The 25,836-nt window shown below is 54.0% G+C and overlaps 1 protein-coding gene across 1 annotated transcript in view; it reads right to left on the minus strand.

Moving 5' to 3' along the window:
• Positions 1-25,836, minus strand: part of PKD1 (polycystin 1, transient receptor potential channel interacting) — an 80,720-nt gene that overhangs the window by 42,719 nt on the left and 12,165 nt on the right. The window contains 3 exon segments of the mRNA XM_058422635.1: positions 1,938-2,107; positions 3,435-3,506; positions 3,964-4,035. Coding sequence (XP_058278618.1) covers positions 1,938-2,107; positions 3,435-3,506; positions 3,964-4,035 — 314 coding nt within the window.

Consider the following 25,836-nt stretch of genomic DNA (forward strand, 5'->3'; position numbering starts at 1 on the left):
TCTCCACCAGGAGAGCCAAGAGCTTCCCTCCTCGCAGGAACACGTGGTGCTGGAGAGGAGGGCAACGCCAGGCCCCGGAGCGGGGCAGGGACACCCATGGAACAACACGAGCTGGGCCAGGGAACAGGGACACACACGGGCACGGCAGGACAGCCCCAGGCCCAGAGGAACAGCTCAACCCCTTAAGTGTCATCCCTCCTCTCTGCCTTGCGCTGGGCTGGGACGTTTCCCTGCCACAAACACCCAGGCAGGGCCTCTGCCTCGGCCCCTGCCCACGCGGCCCGGCCACGTTTGCGCCGCTGTTGCTGCTGGTTGCTACAACATCTCCCCCAAACATCTCAACAGCTCCAGCCTCGTGTGATCTTCCCAGATCAAACCCATCCAACTGTCCAGCTTCCTCCACCGCCTTCCTGCAAATGCCGAGCCCCTTCTCCTAAGAACGGTCCCCGGAGAGGAGCGCGGCACGGGAACCGCTCTGTTTTCCACCACCAGCCTGGTCATTCCTCATCCCCTGCCGGTCACTGAGAACTGTCAGGAGCTGGCAGACTGTCCCAGCCTACTCCCATTACACTGAATTACCCAGAAGGCAGCCTCACATTATTGTTTCCACACTGGCTTAAAGTAGTTCAAGAGGGAACAGCTAATTATCAAGAGCAGTAACAGCGCCAAGTGTTTTTCCCTTTGATAATTCCTGCAAGATGCTGCAAGCTGGGGTAGCTTTGCTAGGGGGAGAGGAACAACCACGACCTGGATTTCAGTCCTGGAGAAGAGTGTGCCTCATCAGGCAGCTCAGCTGGCTCCCACCAGCTCTGGGTCCCTCAGCCTCATCCCTGCATCCTCCTGTCACACAGCTCTGGGTGTTCAACTCTGCATCCTCCTGTCACACAGCTCTGGGTGCTCATCCCTGCATCCTCCTGTCACACAGCTCTGGGTGTTCAACTCTGCATCCTCCTGTCACACAGCTCTGGGTGCTCATCCCTGCATCCTCCTGTCACACAGCTCTGGGTGTTCAATTCTGCATCCTCCTGTCACACAGCTCTGGGTGTTCAATTCTGCATCCTCCTGTCACACAGCTCTGGGTGTTCAATTCTGCATCCTCCTGTCACACAGCTCTGGGTGTTCAACTCTGCATCCTCCTGTCACACAGCTCTGGGTGTTCAATTCTGCATCCTCCTGTCACACAGCTCTGGGTGTTCAACTCTGCATCCTCCTGTCACACAGCTCTGGGTGTTCATCCCTGCATCCTCCTGTCACACAGCTCTGGGTGTTCATCCCTGCATCCTCCTGTCACACAGCTCTGGGTGTTCAACTCTGCATCCTCCTGTCACACAGCTCTGGGTGTTCATCCCTGCATCCTCCTGTCACACAGCTCTGGGTGTTCATCCCTGCATCCTCCTGTCACACAGCTCCCAGATTAAAGGAGATGCCTGCCCTAGGCAGCCCTTGCTCTCCCTCCTTCTCTCTTACTCCAGAAGAACTGAGCATCCAGGCAGGATTGGTTTTCCCAGGGCTCTCCCTTTTCCAGTGAATCACTGCCTGACGTTCCTCCTGGCCCAGCAGCCAGTAAAATGCCCCTGGAGCAGGGCAGTGTTCACCCAGCACTCCCAAAGTGGAGCCCTGCCACCTGCAAGGACCCAGCGCAGCGTGCCTCAGGTGCCAGCACCTCCCACGAGTTTTCAGCCTGTTCAAACCCTGGGAGAATGAAAGCCTGAGGCTGCAGGTCACAGAGCCAGCGTCCTGCGGTGTCTGCTCTGTGACCAGGGCTAATCCCAGCCCTGCTGGGACTGCCCTGGTCCCTAAGGCACCAGGGTACAGACTGTGTGACCAAAACTTGTTGAATTAGAGTGGAACTGCTCACTCAGGGTGTGAAGGGGCCCCAGCTGCCCCTGAGCCCGTCACTCCCACCCAGCCACCTCCACCCCACTGCCTCTCCTTACCACAGGTGGCATTGGGGAAGGGGACATCGAAGAGGGACAGGTTGGCCACCTCGGGGGGGTGGGCACATCTCGTGTCCGACGCCTCAAGGACTCTCACTTTTCTGTCTTCCACCCAACGGGGCAACCAGGACAGTTTGCAGTCACAAACAAATGGATTCCAACTTAAGTTTCTGTCAGAGGGAGATCAGAACAAGTTAGGCATTAATGTGACATGTGCTAAGCCTTAATTACTGCAGTGTGCTGAGCCCTCCCTGTTCCCATCTGTGCCACTCCACTGAAAGGCTTCGCAATAACTGCGAGAGGAGTTAATGAATAGGGAATCAAGCAATAATTAATGTGATTTTTCTAGAGGATAGAATTAGGCAAGTACTCCAAGTACTTTTTTAACTCTACAAATAATTGTTGCAATTAGAAGCAAATGACAGACACAATCATATATCTAAAATAATCTAGCAGGCAAGAGCCCTGGGGTATGAGAGCAGCCTCTCCTGCTCAGGGAAACTATTTAGAGCCCCATTAAAAAATAGCTAAGGGAATAAAATTGATCTGTCAAAAAAAAAAAAAAAAAAGAAATGCAAAGTCAATGATAATCTTTCCATGTGGCAGTTCAGTGAAAAGAGGGAAACTTTAATTGCAGCTAAGCTTGATCCAAATTACAGCCTTTGGCACTCAGCTGTGAGCAGGACAGAGCTGGAGATGTGTGTGTGGAGCTGGTGCAGGGCTCAACCCCGACTCTGGGGCTGGAAGCACCACTCTGCCACCAGGCTGAGCAGGGACACGATCCCTGGGACACAACCCTGGGCCTCTGTCTCTTTCCAGAGCCACCTGTGAGCCAAACTGCAAAGCTGAGAAGGCTCTTGTGTCCTGTCCTCGGGGCCAATGCGGGGCTGAGCTTTGCTCTCGCTGGCCAGGAGGGCTTGCATGGGTTAATCCTTTGGCTCATCCAGAGGCACAGCTGCCATCTGTGCTGTGACTGCAGGCATCTCTCCCAGAAAACGTGTGGCTTCCCCTCACCTCCCTTCAGGTAACAGCAAAAGACTTCAATTAAAAAGCAAAACCTAAAAACTCGAATCACCTTAAGGACAACATCTTCAAGTGACTCGGACACCTCAGCCAGGACCTACCGAGCTGCAGGAATCTCTGGATGCTCCAGCCCCGAGGTGTGACCAAGCCAACGGGACAGAGTGACCCAGAGCACGGTCAGAGACAAGAACCTCAGCAGAGCTGGTGTGGGAGAGAAGCCAGGAGGACAAGAAGGCAGCAGCAGAGGTTGGAGATATCCAGGAGACAGAGGCAAAGACTAGGAAGAGGTCAGGACTGAAAGACAGCAGGACCCAGGAGCAGGACACAGCCTGGGGAAGGAACTGGAGACACCCCAAAAAGCAGCTGCTTGGGTGGGCACCTGCCCAATGTCTCTCCAAGCCAGCACAGCCTCCCACCCCAGCGGGGAAGGAAAGGTCTAAATAAAGAACTGGGAAACAAAGAAAATGGACTTACATTTCACTTAAATTAAATAAATTATCAAATATTCCATCTTCTAATGTAGAAATCTGGTTGTGGCTTATATCTCTGTAAAAGAGAGAGAAGTTCATCATGTTAGAAGCAACTGCAGCTTTTCACTGAGGGTGGGCAGGCCCTGGCACAGGGTGCCCAGAGAAGCTGGGGCTGTCCCTGGATCCCTGGGAATGTCCAAGGCTGGATAGGGCTTGGAGCAACCTGGGATGGCGGAAGTTGTACTTTAAGGACTTTTAGGTCCCTTCCAGTACCAATGGACATCTTGTGGCAATTCTTCTCTGGCACCTCTCCATCCAGCGGTACAGAGGGTCAAACCCTGCCCTGCTCCAAATGCCAGTAATTCCCAAATCACAGCTAAAGGCCTCAGGGAAGGAGCCCCTGGGCAGGACCACGAGGGGCTCGGGAGATGAGGTGGAGCAGGAACAAAGCAAACCAGTGCAACATGAGCCAGGGCCCAGCTCAGCCGTGCTGGGGGGCACTGGCAGGACTGGGGGGCACAGCAAGGACTTACAGCTTTGCCAGCGAAGTCAGGCTTCTGAACAGCTCAACATCGACACCACTGATCCTGTTATGGGAAAGATCCCTAGGGAAAGAAAAAAAACCCACATTTTCAGCCTTTGTTCAACCCTGTTCTGTCACACCTCCATTACCAGACCTCTCTCCAAACTCCAGCCAGAATCCCGACTGGAAACGTGGTGTGTTGAAGGCAGAGCATTTTTCCCAGCCAAAGAAAACACCTTTCCCCAAACCATAAAGCATTTGCTGCTCATATAACCTTCAAAAAGAGATCAGGAGTCTGAGGATGTGCCCCCAGTCTGCAGCACACCTGGAGCAATCGCACCACGCCACACGTGCTACTAAATGTGACGCATCCTCTTAAAAGATGTTCAAGTCTAATCTACGTTCAAAGAAGTCATTAAGAAGTACTTTAGACTCAAGTAGTAATTAACTCAGAGAAAAAATTATGATGAACTTCCAAGTATGTATCTCGTGCCAAAGCCCTGATCAGTAATTACACAATTGATGTGTCAACTCTACGTTTTAAACATCTTTTTTTCTCTCTTTGGAGAAGCTTAAAACGGAAGAAGAGGCAACAAAAGAATATTTTCCATTTGAAATCGGGACAGATTGTCATTCCGAAAGGAACAGTGTTTAAAAAAAATATCTCCAGTTGCTCCCAGTAACACCAACAGCCTTCAGCTCACCCAAACCAAACTTGCCCTGCCCAGCCCAGCTCTCTCCTCACCCACCACCCTCCTCCCTAAACTGAAATGTCAGTCAGAGAAGAAGCGAAAGTTTCGCTCACCAGCCTCCACTTGTTCCCAATAAACTTCACTATCTGTTTTCAGAAAAATCTCCTTTGGCCTAAACTTTCTTTTAGCAGCATCAAAACACTCCCTCCAAGGCCATGTGATGGTTCTCATCCTTCATGGATTTCTGGCTGAGCTCCCAGGAGAGGACAGGGCTGGACACATTTTGCCACCAGGGCCATTCTCCTGTCATCTCCTTCCTCACCTTTTCTCCTACAAACATCTCCTCTCATTTCTCCTGGCTGTCTCACCTGTTATTTCCACCCCTTCATCAATTATTTCTCGGTTTGATCTGACATTTAAACTTCACTTATCCAAATGAAAATAATTCTGCCAAACTGGCAGGAAAATTACGTTCGATTCCAGGAAACTGGGGATAAGTAACGGGGATGGATGTCTCTTTAGAAGGTTTATTTTCCCTGATTTTGCTGTCTGGGAGTTCTTTGCCAAGCTGCGAGTGGATTCAGAAGCGTTCACCAGCAACACCAACACAGAAGTCCCAAGAAATGTGCAAAATAAAAGCTCAATAAATATATTAGAAAAAGGACATTAACAGAAATACCAATCACACAGGTGATCTCTGTCTCGGAGCAGCTGGGGCAGCAGTGGAGGAGCACAGAGCACCCCTGGCTGAGCCACGCTCTGCACAGGGGACAGCAAAGTCACCCCCACACCTGCCTCCAGCTCCCACTTGGAAAACAGCACAGAGACAGCTGGGACTGGGATCCAGGTGCTGCCAGCCAGGACAGACCCTTCCTCGGGGACCCCCAGCTCCACCTGTCCTCGAGCATTTTCTGTACACTGAACCCTCCTGTCCCCACTGCACCCGTGTGGGGAAGGACCAGACCTCCAACCAGCCACCTTCCAGGGAGACCAGCACAAACATTTCCCTTCCCCTCTGAAATACCTGGAAGTCTCCCATTTAGTTTTCAGGCAGCACCTCAAGTCCAAGGAAAGGAAATGGGAGTTTCAGCCCAGATGCCTTCCTGCTCCTCGCCCAGACAAGCAGAACCTCCAAAACAAACGGTTCAGCCGCTACAAAAACAGGGCTCTGCCATTTCCAAGAGCCCCTTCCAAGGTGCTCCATGGCTGCAGGGGGAGCTCGGGAAGGCGTCAGGACACTCAGATCCCATCTCTGGGGGCCAGCACTGCCGTGTCTCACGGCTGGAGAGGGCTCCTGCGCCTTGCTCCCCTGTATCTGCTGATAAAGGACCTTGGCTGGCGTCCTGCACGCTGCAGGACCCAGCTGGTATCAGGTGTGGGCGGCTGAGCTCAGCCCCCCGGCCACCCTGACCCACAGCCCGGCGAGCAGAGATGTTCCACCACAGGAGGGGAGAGCTCCTGGAGGTGCAGTCAGCCCAAGCCCCGACACTTTGTCACTTCACTACAGCTCAGATGATCCCAAGCCCTTGGCTCCTCATCTCCCACATCCACAGACCCTGCTGAGCTCCACCCAGGCCAGGCAGCGCCTGGCACCCACTGCTACCCACAAACCAGGGCAATTCCCTTGCTACTTCCTTGCCTTCGACACCCCAGGAGGAACTGCTGTAACTCCTCTCCGTTTTCACCCTCCCTGACCTCCTGGCTGCGGCTCCTGCACGGGAAGCAGAGCTCCTGACAGGACAGCTGGGAGAAGGGAGGAGTGGTGGTGGAACCAGCGCCTGCCACCTCCAGCGAGGAGCCAGGGAGCCGCCTTCTCCCACTGCTCCCTCTCCAACGGGCATGGAAAATCATCTCATGCCTTCCTGGCATGGGAGAGGTGGCTGTGAACCAAGCTGGACTGCAGAGAAAAAAAATAATAAACCAGCAAATACTGAGCAATTAAAAGCCAAGGCAAAGGCTGTGGGACAGAGCTCAGCCTGGCGGTACCACCAAGTGCCACGACTGTGTTTTCCCAGCCCACTGCCAGGCCAGAGGAAATTCGGAGCAGGTTCAGAGCAGAGCTGAAGCCAGCAGCAAACAAGGCTCTCCATTGACATTCTCTGCACACACACAGCCTGACGCCCTCCTCACAAGGAGGAAGAAAAACGTCGCTTCCTGTGGCTCGGGGGACTTCAGGAACACGCCGTGCCTCCTGGAAAAGGGCAGCCACGAGTCACAGCTTCTCAGCCCTGCCTCAGTTTCCACAGCTGTAAAATGGAGCCACTCAATGTCACTCTGTGGGACACGGGGCACCAAAACTCACCAAGAGCTACGGTGCAGGACAGGAACTGTGTTACTGAGAGCTCCCCACACTGCCACGTTCCACTTCCAGCCCAAAGGGAGAGATCCAAACACTTCTGGAAAAGGGAGGTGGTTCAGTGAGGAAGGTGAAGCTTTGGGAAATAAGGGAATAATTAGCAATGAGGGCGTCAGCCGGAGCCTTGGGAGCCTTCAGCTCCATCCCAGCCCTGCTATGACTCCCTGTGTGACACCGGGTGCATCCCTGAGCCCCTCCGGAGCTGTGGGCACCCACAGCCCACCTCCCGGGCAGGGTGAGGATGGATCCATCACAGACACCACCAGCCCGACCTTCTGCCCATGGATTTGGGGAGTTCTGGGGGAAAAGGCAGCAGGAACTGGCTCCTTTCTCAGCTGCTGCCCCGCAGCAGCACCGAGGGAACGGGAGGGCTGGGTGCCCACTGAGGGAAGCGGGAGGGAGCAGGAGGGCTCAGTGCCACCCACTCCATCCCTCACTGATGCTCAGAAGCCCCCTCAGTGCCAGCCCGGGGGTTATTCCTGCACGCTGCTGGGGCCAGGCTGGTTTTGGGCACTGCTGTTTGCTCCCTCGTCCCACAGAACACAGAATGTTCGGCAGGGTACGGGCGGCCCCGCTGCCAAGCCTGATGTCATGCTCTCATTATGTCATTTGTGGGCCCGCTCTGCCTCCATTTCACAAAAAGGGAGGGTGGGAGAGGGAGGGCAGAACTTCCCCAGCCCTTCTGGTGCAGGGAGCCCTGCCAGAACAGTAATGGGAAAAGCATCCAGAGTCGGAGAAGCGTCTGAGCGAGAGGAGCCCGTGAGGCTGGGGCAGAGCACGGCCCAGGAAAGCAGCTCCAGCTCCGTCAGCCACGATCAAGGCTGAGGTGTCTGTGGGGCAGAGCACAGCCCAGGAAAGCAGCTCCAGCTCCATCAGCCACGATCAAGGCTGAGGTGTCTGTGGGGCAGAGCACAGCCCAGGAAAGCAGCTCCAGCTCCGTCAGCCACGATCAAGGCTGAGGTGTCTGTGGGGCAGAGCACGGCCCAGGAAAGCAGCTCCAGCTCTGTAAACCACGATCAAGGCTGAGGTGTCTGTGGGGCAGAGCACAGCCCAGGAATGCAGCTCCAGCTCTGTAAACCACGATCAAGGCTGAGGTGTCTGTGGGGCAGAGCACAGCCCAGGAATGCAGCTCCAGCTCTGTAAACCACGATCAAGGCTGAGGTGTCTGTGGGGCAGAGCACAGCCCAGGAATGCAGCTCCAGCTCTGTAAACCACGATCAAGGCTGAGGTGTCTGTGAGGCAGAGCACAGCCCAGGAAAGCAGCTCCAGCTCTGTAAACCACGATCAAGGCTGAGGTGTCTGTGGGGCAGAGCACAGCCCAGGAAAGCAGCTCCAGCTCCGTCAGCCACGATCAAGGCTGAGGTGTCTGTGGGGCACTGAAGCTCCAGAGGAGCCAGGGAAACACAGCTCCCAGCCAAGCCCAGCAGCGCTCCCATTCCTTATCCCATCACACAGGTTGTGGCTGCCCCATCCCTGGAAGTGCCCAAGGTTGGATGGGGCTTGGGGCAACCTGGGACAGTGCAAGGTGTCCCTGCCCACGGCAAAGGGTGGGGCTGGAGGGGCTTTAAGGTCCCTTTGAACCCAGAGCACCCCAGATCCTGTGAAGAGCCAGGCTGCACCGCCCCACACCCTGTGACCACGGAGAACGAGGGACACGGGGCCGTGAGAGATGGCTGCTGAGACACAGCGAAGCCCAGAGCTTCCAGAGCCTTCCATCACCTGCCAGATCCACAGACTGCCCGAGAGATGGCCAGAGGCTGCCTCCCACGTTGCCATGGCAAACACTGCCCTGTCTCCAGGAACAAAGGCAGTACGGAGCTGATCCTGCCTGACACACAGAACAGACTTTCCAGAAGAGAGCAGGAAAAACTCTGTGTGCTTTTGCCTGCCTGAGCCAGGAAAAATTACAGGTTTTTGCTGATCAGATTCCTTTTTTCCCTTGGTCTTTTGGCTTGCACCTCTCCAAGGGAGCCCAGCAGAAAAGCAGCAGCGTTTGTGTGCAGAGGTGAGGATAGAGATCACTTCCACAGACGGTTATGGAGATCGGAAAAAACACAGATTTTCCTGTGTGCTGGGCACAGGGAGCGATGCTGTGGTCCTGCAGCAGGGGCAGGGACACTCTGCCTGGCAGGAACAGCCTCACAGCTCTCCTGCACCAGGAATTCTCTGCCTTTCCACACAGGCGGGAGGGAAACGGCGCATGGAGATCTTCATCCCCAGTTAGTGGTTTCAGTCGTGCCGGAGCAGGGATTTTCCAAGGCAAAAGGATTCCAGCTGCACCACACATCACCCTCAAGAGCTGCAGCCCAGCACCAAGAGGGGCCTGTCAGTGGTGGCAGGCAGCTGTGAGCACCCTCGTGTCCCCGGGGCTGTCACAGCACGCTGACAATTTATTTGTTCGTCCTGAATTCACGAGTTTCGAATGCTGGCCCAAGTCCTTGGCTCTCTCGGAGGAATTTGCCCCAGAAGACTTTTTCACAAAAATGCATCTAAAAATGGAATGTTCTTCTTCCTCGAGCAAAATCCTGACTGTTGATACGAAATGCGAGGCGAGATGAGCATCTCTGCAGCGCTCTGTACGCTCTGTGCTCTCCTGAAGAGAGCAGAGCACTCCCAAAACGCCTGGGCAGGGCAGCAGTGCCAGGAGCAGACCCAGAGGAATCTGCCAGCTCCTGCAGGACCACAAGCAGGTCACTCCACCACTGTGGGCTCCCAGAGCAGGGGGATGAAGCAGCGCTCCTCCCTCACCCTGCTCAAGCCTCTCCCTGAGCACCAGCACAACAAAACCCTTGGATCTGCAGGAGTAAATCCAAGGCTGGGGCCACAAGCTCTTCACAGCTCAGGAGAGGCGGCTGTGAGAGCCTGTGCTCCGAGAAGCAGGGAAAAGATTGAGCTGAGAGCTCAGGGCAGCCCAGGTGACACAGTCCCTCCTACACTCCCTCCGCTCCTGTGCCTCAGCCCTGGAGCAAACAGAGGAGGAGAGGCTGCAAACACCTGCAGATGCACAGCCAGGGACCCTCAGCACAGCCAGGGGACCCCATCACAGCCAGGGGATCCCATCACAGCCAGGGACCCTCAGCACAGCCAGGGGACCCCCATCACAGCCAGGGACCCTCAGCACAGCCAGGGGACCTCAGCACAGCCAGGGGATCCCATCACAGCCAGGGGATCCCATCACAGCCAGGGACCCTCAGCACAGCCAGGGGACCCCCATCACAGCCAGGGACCCTCAGCACAGCCAGGGACCCTCAGCACAGCCAGGGGACCCTCAGCACAGCCAGGGGACCCCCATCACAGCCAGGGACCCTCAGCACAGCCAGGGGACCTCAGCACAGCCAGGGGACCCCCAGCACAGCCAGGGGACCTCAGCACAGCCAGGGGACCCCATCACAGCCAGGGGACCTCAGCACAGCCAGGGGATCCCCAGCACAGCCAGGGGACCTCAGCACAGCCAGGGACCCTCAGCACAGCCAGGGGACCTCAGCACAGCCAGGGGACCTCAGCACAGCCAGGGGACCCCATCACAGCCAGGGGACCTCAGCACAGCCAGGGACCCTCAGCACAGCCAGGGGACCTCAGCACAGCCAGGGGATCCCCATCACAGCCAGGGGACCCCCATCACAGCCAGGGGATCCCCATCACAGCCAGGGGACCCTCAGCACAGCCAGGGACCCTCAGCACAGCCAGGGGACCTCAGCACAGCCAGGGGACCCCATCACAGCCAGGGGATCCCCATCACAGCCAGGGGATCCCCATCACAGCCACGGGATCCCCATCACAGCCAGGGGATCCCCATCACAGCCAGGGGATCCCCACCACAGCCAGGGGACACCCATCACAGCCAGGGGACCCTCAGCACAGCCAGGGGACCTCAGCACAGCCAGGGGACCCCCAGCACAGCCAGGGGACCTCAGCACAGCCAGGGGACCCCATCACAGCCAGGGGACCCCCATCACAGCCAGGGGACCTCAGCACAGCCAGGGGACCCCATCACAGCCAGGGGATCCCCATCACAGCCAGGGGACCCCCATCACAGCCAGGGGACCCCATCACAGCCAGGGGACCCCCATCACAGCCAGGGGACCCCCATCACAGCCAGGGTGTCCCAACCATGCCCAGGCCACCCCCACCACGATCAGAGCATTGCAATCACAGCCAGGGCACCCCTGTCACAGCCAGGGCATCCCAGCCATGGTCGGGGCATTCAAAGCACGGCCAGGGCACTCCCAGCAAGGTCAGGATAAGCCCTCCCTCCAGGTGGGAGCTGTCTGCAGAGCAGCTGTGGCTCCAGGAGCAGCTCCTGGCATCCCTGCAGCCAGCAGCTTCCCGCAGACATTCCCAAATATGGCTGTGGAGCTGGAGCAGGGATGGAGGCTCTGGAACGAAGGGGAGGTGTTACCTCACGCAGCGATGTTGTGCTCTGGCGGGGCTGTCCTGGAGCGACGGCATCGTGGGCTCCAGCCCTCTCCCTCCGGCCAGGGGGCTGCGAGGGGGCTCCCAAAATCTGGGACCCTCAGCTGGGCTCCTCTGGCACTGAGCTGATCCCATCTGCGCATTCACAACACCCAAAACACAGAGCCAAAGGCCAGGGGGGCACTGGGGCGTCACCAGGGCCGCTTGGGGAGGCCAGGAAGGTGCTCCAGGGGGACAGGGAGGTGGACACAGGGATGGCCACTGTTCTGAGAGATCCCTCCAACCTTCTGAGCCACGAGAGTGACCAGGAGCCGGCACTGACCGGGGCTGGGGGCAGCTGTGGTCACTGCCAAGAGGTGACTTCATGTGGCACAGAGCAGGAGGCATCACCCAGCCCTGTGACACCACGGCAAAGGACAGGAACAGCTGAGACCTCCAGCCTGGGAAAGCAGCAACCCAAACACCGAAACCAAGCCGACGTCCATAATTAGCGCCGCACGTAAACGAGCCGTCTGCGGCTCCAGCCAGGGAAATGTCAGCCCTGCAAACACTCATTTGTTTCGTGGAAAGTCTGCAAAGCAACCGAAGACGTGATAAATCCAAGTATCTTCCCAGCACACGTGGCAGAGCTCAAGCAGATCCTGCTAAGACGCCTGCAGCCCAAAGCCAACTGCTTTCCACGCAGATCGCCACTTGCTCCCCCAAAACACATCTGTCCCCATGTCCCGTGCCACTGTGTGCCAACACACAGCAGCTCCAGTGCCCAGCTCCGGTCTCCTGAAAACCCAGCACGTTTCCAATGCTGGGAGCCCAGGAACATCTGATTTTACCACAAAAAGGGAGCCCTGTGCAAGCTGTAATTTAGGGATTACACAGCTGAGCTACTCAGCGCTTAATCTTCCTCACACAAAGTCAAGAGTTTTCAATACATGTTTAGGTATTACTGATATTAATTCACCACTGGGACAGGGAATGGCGCAGGCAATCTTTGCGTCCTGGTTTTTTATGACTCAGTTTGTATTTGTTTTATAAATGAAGCTTTTCCTTGGACAGCTGTCCTCTAGGGATGTGAGAAACAGTAAAACCCCAGTGCCGTTGAGCCCTAGCACTGCAAATTCTGCAGTGCACAAGAAAGGAGCCACAGGCAGGGTTCACAGGATGCAGGAGGCTCGGGATGACGCTGGGCTGATCACAGGGGTGTGTCACTGAGCTGACAGGGGAGCTGGAGCCAAGGGACATGGAGAGCTCCAGGAAGCCTCCAGAAAGCACACGTCCTGTCTGCAAACCCAGGAGAAGTCTGAATGGGCTGTTCCTGGGAAACCTTCTGGGGTTATCTGTGCTTTGTATCCCAAAAGGAACAGGGGAACAATTGGGGCATCACTAACACAGAATGAGAGCCACAAACCAGGGCTGATCCTCCAAAAACCACAGGGAGATCTGCAAAAACCTTCATGCCACTTCTGAGCTGAGTGCAGAGCACAACCCAGCTGAGAGAACGTGAGGCTGGTAAGGCAGTACCAGATCAAAAGTCATCCCTTCAAAGAGCAGGGAAATAATTCTCCCATTTCTCACCCAGGAGCAGTCAGTGCGTGGTCAGGCACCGGCGCTGGCAGCACAAACAAAGGGAAAACAAAGCCACAAGCAGCAAAACACAGCCCTCACAGGGGACCAGGGAATCCTGGAATGGTTTAGGTGGCAAGGGAGCTTCAGGATCACTCAGATCCTCCTCCTGCCACAGGCAGGGACACCTGCCACCAGCACAGGTTGCTCCAAGCCCTGGAGTTCATGAAGGACTGAGGATTTAGGAGAAACAGCAGCCAGGCACAGCCTCTCGTGGCAGGTGAAGCACAAACACAGAGCACACCGGATCCAGAGGACACAGGAAAGTCTCGTGGCCAAAGCCACGAGGTGGCTGAAGGGCAGTGCCACCACATCCCTGACCCCCTCCTGCTCTGGACCTCCCGCTGCCGGAGCAGCACAAAGCTGAGCAGACTAAACTTGAAAGAGGTTTTGGCCATTTCCTTCTGAGCCCTTTGAGAAGTCTGAGCTCCACGTCCTGCTCCCAAATTCCCCAGCCTGCACCCACTGCAGGCACATGGATGGCACCAGCCTGGCTGCACACAGACCTGCCAGGACCCACCTGAGCTGACACAGACACAGCCGGCCATTCCCCCTGGCCCCAGACCTGGACTGTCCCTTCCCAGGGCAGGTAACGCTCCTCAAACCTTCCCCCTTCACAGCTGACAGTCCCAGTCTGTTCAACCTTTACCTAACAGCCCTCTCCAATACCTCCAAGTTTTCCAGGTTCCTGGGTGGTTGCTGAAGAAAATCAGTTTGGTGTCTATTTTAGCCCTGTCTGTCACTTGATTTTTATCTCCAACGTGTTTCACCAACCCTTCGTTCAACAGGCTCCCCGTTTCAGGATCTCACCAACATCCCTCAGCTCCAGCATGGGATGTTCCCTGAAAACACCGATGGGGAAAAGGACAAGAAGAAAGGAAGAGCCACTCAGGCCCAGGCCTGGCAGAGCTTTGTCAGCGACAGGGACCAGCTTTGAGCAGGATATTGCAGCACAGCCTATGCTGGGGAGCTGATGAGCCTCTTGACTCAGTTTCTTCCTCCCAGAGGGAAAACTGGTGGATTTGGAGCCGCCAGATTATTACTTGATAGGTTTAAAAATAGCCCAAAGTAAACGGTGCTGCTCTGAGATGCTGAGCACAGCCCTGGGTTCACAGCCACTGCGACAGAAAAGCCCCAGGGCAGGAGAGCTGGGAGCAAAAAAGCAAAGTGCAGCTCGTTCAGACCCCCAGCCCCGGCCAAACCACGGCTGCAGCACAATCCAGTTGTGCTCTCCCTGCACTCCTGATGTGAGGGCTGCTTTCCACGGTTTATCCCAACAACTCAAACACGGTAAATCATTGGATTCCACACAAAATCCCTGCGTCAGGCCCGAGCAGGCAGCTCCCAGGCTCCTAGAGGATGTTCCCGCCGCACATAAAGACTCTGGGAATCATGGAAAGGTTTGGGTTCTAAAGGATCCTAAAGGCAGGACGGGGCTTGGAGCAAACTGATCTAGTGGGAAGTGTCCCTTCCCATGGCAGGGGGTTGGAATTGGATGGTTTTGAGGTGTTTTCCAACCCAAACAATCGTTTGGGTCAAGTCTATCGTTCTATGAAACATTCTGAAGCCAATGTTTAATCCCTTTAATATCTGCAGTGTTGATTTTTTTCATTCCAATTCCTGACAAATACATGTGACATCGAGTCAAAAATTCAACTCAGGATTCAAATTCTGACTTCTAGCAGAAATCAGATGTGTATTACATCAACATCAGCATCTTCTGCTCCTCCATCTGCAAAGTTACTTAAAAGGCAGAGGTCTGGGGAGATCTATTTTCCGTAAGTGGATTTTCCATGTGGACTGCCACTAATTACACCATCCCCTTTAATTTTTAGCTAACGCCATGCTAGGCACAGCACTGTTTCTCCCTGGGACAGAAAATCAGGACACTGGGCTGATGAATGTTTGTACCACCCCATTTACCTTCTGTTAACACTGGCACGGTGTTTGTTTTGATCCAGGCCCTGGGAATCTCCCTAAGGCCCAAAAATCCATTAAAAGCGAACATTAATAGCCCAGAGGACTCTTCAGCCAGATCTTTTAAAATTCTTGGATGCAAAATATCTGAACTTGCTGGTTTAAGAAGGTCTAACATTAATAGCAGCTGTTTAACATCCTCCTCGGTTACTGCTGGAGTGGAAAGTGTTTCATCATCCTCATATGATACAAATACATCACCTGGCTTTTTTCCAAATAGAAGACAGGAATATTTACTGAGCAGTGCTGCCTTTTCTCTATTTTCATTGATAATTTGACCATGTTCATCTATTGACAGACCAGTATCATCTAACTCCTTTAATTCCCAATATACTTGAAAAACTCTTTACTCTTCTCAACCTTGCTGGACACAGACTTTTCCTTAAGATTCTTCTGCTTATCAGCGTTCAAAGGGGCCTGAGCTGAGCCCACGCTCCTCACAACCAACATTTCTCTTTCCTAACTTCTATAACCATTCTCTGTAAGAGCTTCCACTTCTCCTTCAGGCTCTCACAGTGCCACAGGCAGAGTTTTGAGCATCCACAGCCTCTCCGGGCAACGTGTGCCCTGGAAGTGTTCCACCACCCTCATCACAGGAAAAATTTCTCCCCAAAATCCCATCTAACCTTCACTGTGCTGGTGTGAAGCTGTTGCCCCTTGTCCTGTCCCTCCAAAGTCCCTCTGCAGCTCTCCCTGTGTCCATGACTGACCCTTTAAGGGCTCCTCTTTAAAGACCCGATGCCCCAAAGCTTTGTTCTCCCCTTCCCTGGAGTGAAGATGATAAGGAAAGAGAAAATTAGAGAAGCAAAAAAAAAATTAATGCTCTGCTGCATCCTCCTATTAAAAGAGGACCAGCCCCACCACATATCCCTCAGGGATGGTTACAGCCTTAATTTGAAGCTCCTTAATTTGAAGCTCTTCCATAAAAAGCAATTTTCAGTCTTCTCCGCTCTCCATGCAAACTATCTTTTCGTGCAATTAAATCCCATCTTTCCATTTTCTCTAATTCTGGCACATCCACAGCAGCTGCTTTGTCCTTGATATGCACAACCCTTGGATACCTGTGGGAGGTTAATGATGGAAGGAATAGTTTGGGTTGGAAGGGACCTTAAAGCTCACCCAGTTCCAATCCCAACACCTTCCACTGTCCCAGGCTGCTCCAAGCCCTGTCCAAGCTGGCCTTGGACACTTCCAGGGATCCAGGGACAGCCACAGCTCCTCGGGGCACCCTGTGCCAGGGCCTCAGCACCCTCTGAGCCAAGAATTTCTTCCCAATATCCCACCTAACCCTGCGCTCCTCCAGTTCAAAACCAAGAGAACCCCAGAATGGTTTGGGTTGGAAAGCACCTCGGGGATCACGTCATTCCAAGCCACCTTATCTGCACCCAGCCAGCCAAAGTTTGCACAATCCTTCCAGAAAACAGGAATACGTGGGACTCTGTTGAGCCCATCGAGGGACCCCTCCGTGACCATCCCAGCCTGGAACATTCCCGAGCTCCGGCAGGCCCTGGGTTTCCGTGCCCAGCGCCGGGAGCCGTACACCGGGCACGGGTGCAGCTCCACGGGCTCTGTGTGTGCGTTTGTTTGGGATTTTGTGAATAGGGCCGCTCAGCACGTTGAGTCCTCCCCGCAGGGCTGATGTGTTAGAGCCCATTGGCTCCCAATTCCCCGAAGGAAACATCTGCACATTCCAGACACATTCTGTAACGGGAGTGAAACCCATCCTTGAAGTGAAATTTTACAGCCTCCACAGCGCAAAATAACGATCGCTGGCAAGGGCCAGTGGAAAAGTAATGTTTAAAATATTATTACAGGGAAGCGGCTGCCAGAGCCTCAAATTAATCACTTGAACGTGTCTCTGGTGCGTTATGTAACGCTGGGCCAGCTCCCGCCCGGAGCAGGGCTCCGCTCCGGCCACATCCACTGTCCATCTCTGCTCCGGCCACATCCACTGTCCATCCCTGCTGCAATCACATCCACTGTCCAGCTCTGCTCCGGCCACATCCACTGTCCATCTCTGCTGCAGTCACATCCACTGTCCATCTCTGCTCCGGCCACATCCACTGTCCATCTCTGCTGCAATCACATCCACTGTCCAGCTCTGCTGCAATCACATCCACTGTCCAGCTCTGCTCCGGCCACATCCACTGTCCATCTCTGCTCCGGCCACATCCACTGTCCATCCCTGCTGCAGTCACATCCACTGTCCAGCTCTGCTCCGGCCACATCCACTGTCCAGCTCTGCTCCGGCCACATCCACTGTCCATCTCTGCTCCAGCCACATCCACTGTCCATCTCTGCTCTGGCCACATCCACTGTCCAGCTCTGCTCCGGCCACATCCACTGTCCATCTCTGCTCCAGCCACATCCACTGTCCATCTCTGCTCCGGCCACATCCACTGTCCATCTCTGCTCTGGCCACATCCACTGTCCATCCCTGCTGCAGTCACATCCACTGTCCAGCTCTGCTGCAGTCACATCCACTGTTCATCTCTGCTGCAGTCACATCCACTGTCCATCTCTGCTGCAGTCACATCCACTGTCCAGCTCTGCTGCAGTCACATCCACTGTTCATCTCTGCTGCAGTCACATCCACTGTTCATCTCTGCTGCAGTCACATCCACTGTCCATCTCTGCTCCGGCCACATCCACTGTCCAGCTCCGCTCCAGCCACATCCACTGTCCATCCCTGCTGCAATCACATCCACTGTCCATCTCTGCTCTGGCCACATCCACTGTCCAGCTCTGCTGCAATCACATCCACTGTCCGGCCCCTCGGCCGTCCCGCAGAGCCAGGACAGAGCCAGGCTCCCACTGCTGCCCTGGGCACCTACATCCCTTTCTCTGAGCTCTCTTTCAGGCAGGCTTGGGGACCACATTCCTTGCAGGTGTCCCATTTTTCCTTGTGCTAAAGGAAATCCCAGGAGAGACAAGAACAAGGGATGTTTCTCCATCACCTCTGGAAAGCAGCAGCTGTCACAGCAGCAAAAGGAGCTGCTTCCCACTGTGCTCTGAAGAAGAGGGGAAGCTACAGATCTACTGGCTAAACTGGTTTGCTGGTTACACTGGTTTGCTGGTTACACTGGTTGCTGGTGGCCCACCTGGTCCGGCCATGGGGCAGGTGACAGAACAGGGACATTGTCGTCTCCTCATGATCATTAACTGGCAGGATGCAAATATGATCAAAATGCAACTGATGCTCAAAACGAAGTTGTAAAAAGCCTCTGAAGGAAAGCAGGAGCACCAACAGCAGTGGATTCAGACACGGCTCCAGGAGAGGAAGGAAGGAAAGGTTTGGCAGCCTGAACCAGCAGCAGGAAGAGAAGGAGTGAAATGAGTCCGGACTGTACCAGGGAGAGTCCTGCAGGCCCTCAGGAGGGATGATCCCTCAGCAGAAACAAGGACAAAACTGCTGTTCACCAGGCTGAAGACACTATCCGTGCAGCCAGAAACTTTGCTGAGGAGGACGTCTCCATCCCTGCTACTCCCCAGCAGTGCTGGGGGACCCAGCCCTTCCAGGTGCTGAGGGCTCAGCCCAACCCATGCCAAATTTCAGTCTCCCCGCAGGAACACGGGGGAGCAGAGGTGCTCTGGTGACAGGACCTGGGTGGTCTCTGTGCAGAAGTTCCTCCTGAAGCTTGAGATAACAGTGTTTCCAGGATTCCGTGGGAGAAAGGGCTTCCAAGTCACCGTTTGGTTGTAAACATCTCTCCAGCACAAAGGCTCCATAATTCAAAGTCAGGCCCATGAATCCCTACTGGAACAAGAAACACTCCAGGAATTCCTTAAGCAGCAGCTCTGGTTGATGTTCAGCGCTGTAAATCTGAGGGCAGGGCAGACCCCAGAGCCAGGGACAGACAGAGCACAGGAATCTGGCCCGAGGAGGCCAAGGGCCAGGCTCTCCCCAGTCCCCCCGTGCCAGTGCTGACACCAATTCCAGCTACCCCAGCTTTTTTCAAATGTGGTTGTTTGGGTTGGAGGGCTCTGCTCTCAATGTTTTTGCAGCATGTTCGGTATAGAACCTTAAATATCTTCCTTCTGAAAACAAAACCCAATTAGAACCCAATACAGAGCTGCTGGTTCCCGTACAAAAGCCGTTTGCATGTTTCTGGCATTAATAATGTGTGTGGTTGGGCTGCTTCCTCTTAGCATTAGAAAGTCTTCTGTGATGCAGTCAGAATTATTTCTGCTTCAAAAACGCTGATGTTCAGAGGCCCCAGAGTAGGTACAGAGGAAAAGGAGCAGCTTGCATTGGCCTAAGCTGCTCCTCTAGAAGATCTTCTGAACAGGTTTGGGAGACAGAAAACCATTTGATCCCTGCACAAGATCATAGAACTGTGGAATGGGGCTTGGGTGGGAAAGGAACTTTAAGACCACCCAATTCCACCCCCTGCCATGGGCAGAGACACCTTCCACTCTCCCAGGCTGCTCCAAGCCCCGTCCAGCCCGGCCTTGGACACTGCCAGGGCCTCCCCACCTGCACAGGGAGGAATTTCTTCACAATATCCCATCTAAATCTTCTCCTCAGAGTGCTCTCAAGTAGATCACGTGCAGGTCATGCACATTTCTGGTTCTTTCCAGACCACTGTGAACAGGAACCTGCTCAGCGTCCTCCTTGACCCACCCTGACCAAGAGACCCATCCAGGGATCCACCCACTCCCACGTGTTGCACATTAAGAGATCCAACAGCCCCTTAAAATTCCAAGGATTCAAGCGACACAAGTGGCTCCTCAGCAGTGACACAGCTGGAATGACACCAGCCTGACACTGCGGCCAGGAGGGGTCCGGATCTCCTGGGTACAGCAGGACTTCCACATCCAGTTCTACCCATTCCTTTGAAAACTTGAATTCCAGATAGGAGAGAGCCAAAACTATAACGTGATCTGCCTGAGACAAGTAATTGTCCACACTTCTGCCAAATATCAGGGGCTGAGAAATCCACTCTGCAACAGATCCGGAGGTACGGGGTGGAGACCGAAGGACAGATTCCCTGGAAAGAGCTCTGGAAGAATGCTTCCACCAAGTCATCAGCTTATCCTGGAAAGATGCAGCTGACCTCGAGATAACCTGCTTGCACTGCTCCCCTCAGCTCAACTCTTCCCTTGGCCTGGACTGAGCTCCACCTGCCCAGAGCGACAAGAACAATTTACCCCTGACCTCTGGCTCGGTCAGAGCCTCCCGGGCTCGTCTGTGCTGGCTGTAAAAGAGCTTCTGTGCAGCTCCTCTGCAGCCCTGCAGCAACTGCAGAGCCTCCTGTGCCCCACAGGGCTCGTGCTGCAGCTCAGGGGAAACGTGGGGCTCTACAAAGAGCTGAGAGCACGGGTGTGTTCCTCCTGAGGGAGAACAAGAACCTCCACGCTGCCTGGGGGAAGGACAGGGAAAGCTCTGATCCTCCACCCTCCCCAGCCCAGAGCCAGGCCCCGTCCCCTGCCCTGGCACACGAGTTATCCGCAGGTCACACGTGTTCCAGGACAAGGACAGGTCACCTCCAGAGCATCTCTTTCAACCCAGACCCAGGAAAAACCGGAGGAGACCACAGCAGCCATTGCAGAGCCTACGGGAAGGAGTCCCAGTCTGCTTCCTGGTGGAACCACAGCAGGCACAGAGCTGGTGCCACGGGCTGGACACACATCCCTGTCCCACGAGGAGCTGCTGCTCCTGCAGGCTGCCTGCCCTGGTCAGAGAGGAAAGAGAGGTCTCTCCCACAAATAAAACCAATGCAGACACAACCAGAGTGTCCCAGGTCAGGCTGGACGGGGCCTGGAGCAACCTGGTCTGGCAGAAGTTGTCCCTGCCTATGGCAGGGGGCTGGAATGGTCTTTAAGGTCCCCTCCAGCCCAAACCATTCCACGATTCTATGGTTTTTCTGTGAGGATCAGAGGAAGGATAATTCCATTCACTTCAGACTACAGGTCCTGTCAGGGACGTGTTAAAGGGAGGATCACTACAGTGCCTGTTCCCCTCTCTCACAGGACCAATGCCTCTAATCCTTTTATAAGAACATCATTATGTGGAATAAACTGTCTAAAGGAAAAAAAAAAAAAAAAAAGGTCTTGCAACTCTGCTAATCTTCTTAATGATTTAATACCTGCAAATACTACTGGGAGCTATCCCTTTCCTGATCCCATTAAACGCTGCCGCACAAAACATCTCACACACTTCAGCATCCTACTGTGGATTTTGTTTTTAAACAAAGCCAATTTCTCTGGAGACCAAGCGAGGGTTTCTGATCCCACAGCCCCACCAATTTTAAAAGATCTTCTAAACGCCCGCCTGGGGGATTCCAATAAGTCCTGGCACAGATCCTCCAAATAGTAGCAAAGCTAAACAGGGTACGGCTGTTATTGCAGAGATCTCTCACTGCCAGCACAAACACACAGCCTGGACCATTCAACCTTTTACAGCAGGAAAGTCAGGGACAGTTGATGATTCACAATCAGCATTTTGCCTCCTACTACAGCCACCCTTTTTCTCTAATTATTCCATCTCTCTGGAAAGCAGCTCTTCCCCGCGGTTTTTGTGACACTTTCCCCCCTGATTTCTTCATCACAGTGACAAGGGCAGGGCACATCCCCAAGTGCCCTGTTTGATTTCTCCATCTGCCACAGGCTGGTAGCACATCCCAGGCTGGGGTTCAGCCAGCCAGGGCCGGCCATTCCCTCGTGTATGGGACCAGAACAGGGCTGGAACACTCCATTCCTTTGGAGAACTCAGAGTAAGGCTGAGGTGGCTTCATGGGCTTTGTTTGTGCTGGTTCTTCTCTTTTTCTTTGCATATGCACGGCCAAGAGACATTTCCTTCCCATGTCAATATATTTGTAAAAATATTCAATATTAAATATATGAAATATGTTAAACTGTTGCCTACTCCCCACACAAGCACATGCTGGAAATGACACTGGTACTGATTCTTCCTCTCAGAAATATCTTAATTAGTCAGTTTAAATCTTCCTCAGCTCCGGGTTTTTCCAAAGTTCCCCAGCACAGGTCCCGTGTTGATTCACCTGAACTCCAGGTGATTCCTGCTACGACAGGTAAGTCCAACACCCGAAGTCCCCACACCACACAGTGAAAAACTCACCAAGAAAGGGCAAACGAACCATGAGAGACCCACCAGGGCAGATGTCCCTGGAGCTGACACAGACATCTTAAAAAAAAAGAAAGTCACACCCCTTAGAGCTAACGGATTTTTTTCCTGCAGTTAAACAGATTGGTTTTGTTGTTGTTGTTTCAATTCATGCTGCATAAACAGAAGCCCAGGGCTGAGCACAGGGCGACTCAAGCACGGACAGTGCTCGCTGAGGAGCCTCTGGGGAGGCTGATGCTTCACTTCAGGTTCAAGCAACTGTCTTGGACTGTGCCTCACTTTAATGATTAAATCCAAAATTACTCTTCCCTGTTCTCCAGAAACGCACGAGGGTGATTGTGTAAGAGGGCGTTCGCGGCGCGCACAAACCACCAGCAAATTTGCTTTGTTTAAAAGGGAAAGAAGAGCAAGGAAACACCAAGGCAAGGCCAAGACAAATAAAAGGGTACAGACAGAGCGGCCCAAGGAGCTGGGGCACGCAGCATGCTCTGTGCCCAGCACCAGCCACGCTCTGCTCCGAGCCCCGGGGGACTGGAAAGCTCCCAAAGCGGGCTCGGATCAGCGGGACACGTCAGTGCAGCCTGATCCTTCCTCAGGCTCCACACAGACACTCTGCAAAGTTTGGGTAAACATCCTTGCTTTGGACACTTTGGACAGCACAGCAATGTCAAGAAGGATGACACTCATAAATCAGCCCTGCTGGCTGGAGGAGAATTTGCCCGGTTCTCTCAGACACAGCATCGCTCTTAGGATTTGCAGCAGACACTGAGTTAAGCTGCATCTTTGGTCTTATGCTAAACCACCTTCTTGCCAAGGCTAAAAATTGCTCTGTGGCGTAATCACAAAGCGAGGCAGAAGAGCGAAATAATAAATTTCGTTCCCATACAATAATAACAAGTTAGGTTTCCATAGCACCCCCGTTCCTCTGGGCTGCAAGAGGACATTACTGACTTTCCTCGCTGCAGCAGGCTCCGTGCACGGGGGCCATGGAACCCACACAGCCACTGCTCTGAAACCCAGAATCACAGCTCAGCTCCGCACGGGGAAAAGGATCACCAGTGCACGAGAAAAAGGCACGGCACAGGGCAAGAACTGAATCCTCTGCTGCTGATCCATGGTCTGCTCTGGTTGGAAAAGCCCTCCAACACCAACGGGTCCAACCTGTGACCTGTGCCCAGCTCGTCACCCAGCCCGGAGCACCGAGTGGGAAAACCGATGGGAAAACCATGGCCGGGGCATGTGTGCTCAGAAGAGCTCCTGGGTCACGCACCAGAAGACAACACAGGTCCCTTTTCGGCTCAGTCATGCTGGGATCGCTGCCCAGCCACGCCTGTTCCAAGAGCACCAGCCCACGCCGGGCACCGCTCTGCCACTGCTCTGTGCCACTCGGGGCTCAGGAACACAAACACCCCACGGCTTTTCCCAACAAGCAGTCTGTCTGTCCCACCTCATCCCTTGAAAAGCTATCACAGAGCTTCGTTTTCCTGACAGTAAAACAGAACTGTGCGCGGGCAGGCGCGGGGAGCGGGGCAGGGATGGAGCAGCGCGTGGAGCGGAGCTCCCGGCCTCGCACCCGAGGCAGACACGGCCGCAGACCGCCTGGGCTCCGTTTGTCCTTTCCAACATTTTCCACACCCTCCTGCCAAGAAAACTCCGAGAGCCGCCTCCTGCCCTGTCTGGCGGGCGCTTCCCGAGCGGAGCAGCCGTGGAGAGCACAGCCTGCGCACACGGAGTGACCGCGGGGACCCCGACCCTTCCGACGGCCTGGCGAGGGCAAGGGGTGGCTCCGGAGCACATCTGGCATTTTGGGGGCTCCACAGGGAGGGCAGCTCCCCAGCTCCTGCACGGCACAGGGGTGATGCTGAGGCTGACAGCGGAGGAAGGGAATTGAGGAATCACAGAATGGTTTGGGTTGGAGAGGACCTTAAAAACCACCCAGTTCCACCCCTTGCCATGGGCAGGGACACCTTCCGCTACACCAGGTTGCTCAGAGCTTCGTTCCGCCTGGCCTTGGACACTTCCAGGGATGGGAAGAGGGAAGGGAAGGCACTAGAAGCAAGACAACCATGCTTTTGTCCAGCCTGGGCTGTAACTGCAGAAAGCATTTTGTACTCATGACCGGTGCTCCCGTATGACACAAAAAGGAGAATCACCACGGTTAGAAAAGACCTCTAAGATCACCAGCTCAGAGGCCCAAAGATGGACTCCACATACTTTGATTACATTCAGAATCATCGGACATTAAGACATTTTTGTCTTAATGCAACCTGGAGCCCCAGCTCCTACATTCTGCTGAATTTGAGCAAATAAAAATTTGCATCTGTGTCTTGTGCGTTGGGCTGCCTTTTTTTTTTTTAATTTCCTGCTGTGTGAAACAGGAGGAGCAATAAAATCAAACCCTTGGAAACAAATGACAACTGTTTAATGGAGTAAAAAGAAATCCCAACGCCTTCCTAGGCTGTTTATGCCACAGCTACTCCACGCACGGCTGCGTGCACAGGTAGAAGAACAGGCTCCAAGTCCAGACTTCCTCACTTTTATGGGTTTAAATTGGATCCCACTCAGTGTTTAAGGCCATTGTTAAACTGCTAACACATTCTGCATGACTAACACCAACTGGGTTATTTTTCACTCATATGTGAAAAATTCCTGTACCTGGTCCTATGGTACACAGCTCTACATCACACCTATTTTTCCCAAAAAGAATTAGAAAATACACTCAGTCTTTATCCTAAAAGAAGTGGTGGCTTCCCTTGTCTCCTGGAATAACAACATTAAATTATAATCTCTACTTTTTCCTTCCCTTCTATTTTGTTGAAATCTATTATTCCTCTGTATCTCCTCAATGAGACACAGATGCTTCCAGATGCCTCCTACATGGGAGTTCAGGCTCAAAACACAGAAGGCACCAGCACTTGGCCTTCTTTTGTTTCTTTTTAATCTCAAGATTTATGAGAGGTAGCTGACTCATGTTTGGGCTGGCAGAGCTGGACTCTTGTAAGTAATTGCATCCTTGCCATTTTAATTAATTAAGATAAGTTCCCTCACTGTCGTCTGAGTTGTTGGTGATTGACTAATGTGAGAAAAAACACAGATCTTTCCTAGGTCTCAGGCAGGTGAAAGTCCAGACAATTCCTTCTCCAGGGCCTGGCCCAGGCAGCCAAAGGGAAAGGTGCAGATATATCAAATATCCCAGCACTGCTCAGCTCCACCAGATCATCCAAGCGTCTCCTCTCAGAGGGGAGCTCCACCCGCAGCACAAGGCAAGAAATCCTGCACACACCAGGGCTACTGTGAGTTGTTAAGTGTGGTTTTGCTTCACATAGCCCCATTTCCTTTCCAGCAACAGCACCAGAAAAAATACCGAGGAGAGAGTTTGTAGCTGAGGAATTCAGTGAATGATTAACTCCATCCTAGCTATTAACCGCTGCCTCCATTCCCTCACGCCTCCCGGGAGCCCCGGTTCTGGGCAGCAGAGCTGTGCCAGCACCTGATCCCCAGTGCCTGGTGTGCAGAGTCCTCAGGTGATGTGCATGGTTCTGGCTCTGGGTTACAACCCATTAAGCGCAGTAATGATTAATCCAGAACCCCGGCGCGGGTCCAGGACGAAACATTGCTCCCCTTGCCAGACCAAATGAATCCTGTCTCCTGGAGATCACCACGGAGGGACCTGCAGGGACACCAGGAGCAGGGCCAGCTCTTCACAGGCAGGCACAGGGGTGCAGCGACCAGCTGCTG

This window comes from Hirundo rustica, chromosome 15 (assembly GCF_015227805.2).
Source record: "Hirundo rustica isolate bHirRus1 chromosome 15, bHirRus1.pri.v3, whole genome shotgun sequence".
NCBI lineage: Eukaryota > Metazoa > Chordata > Aves > Passeriformes > Hirundinidae > Hirundo > Hirundo rustica.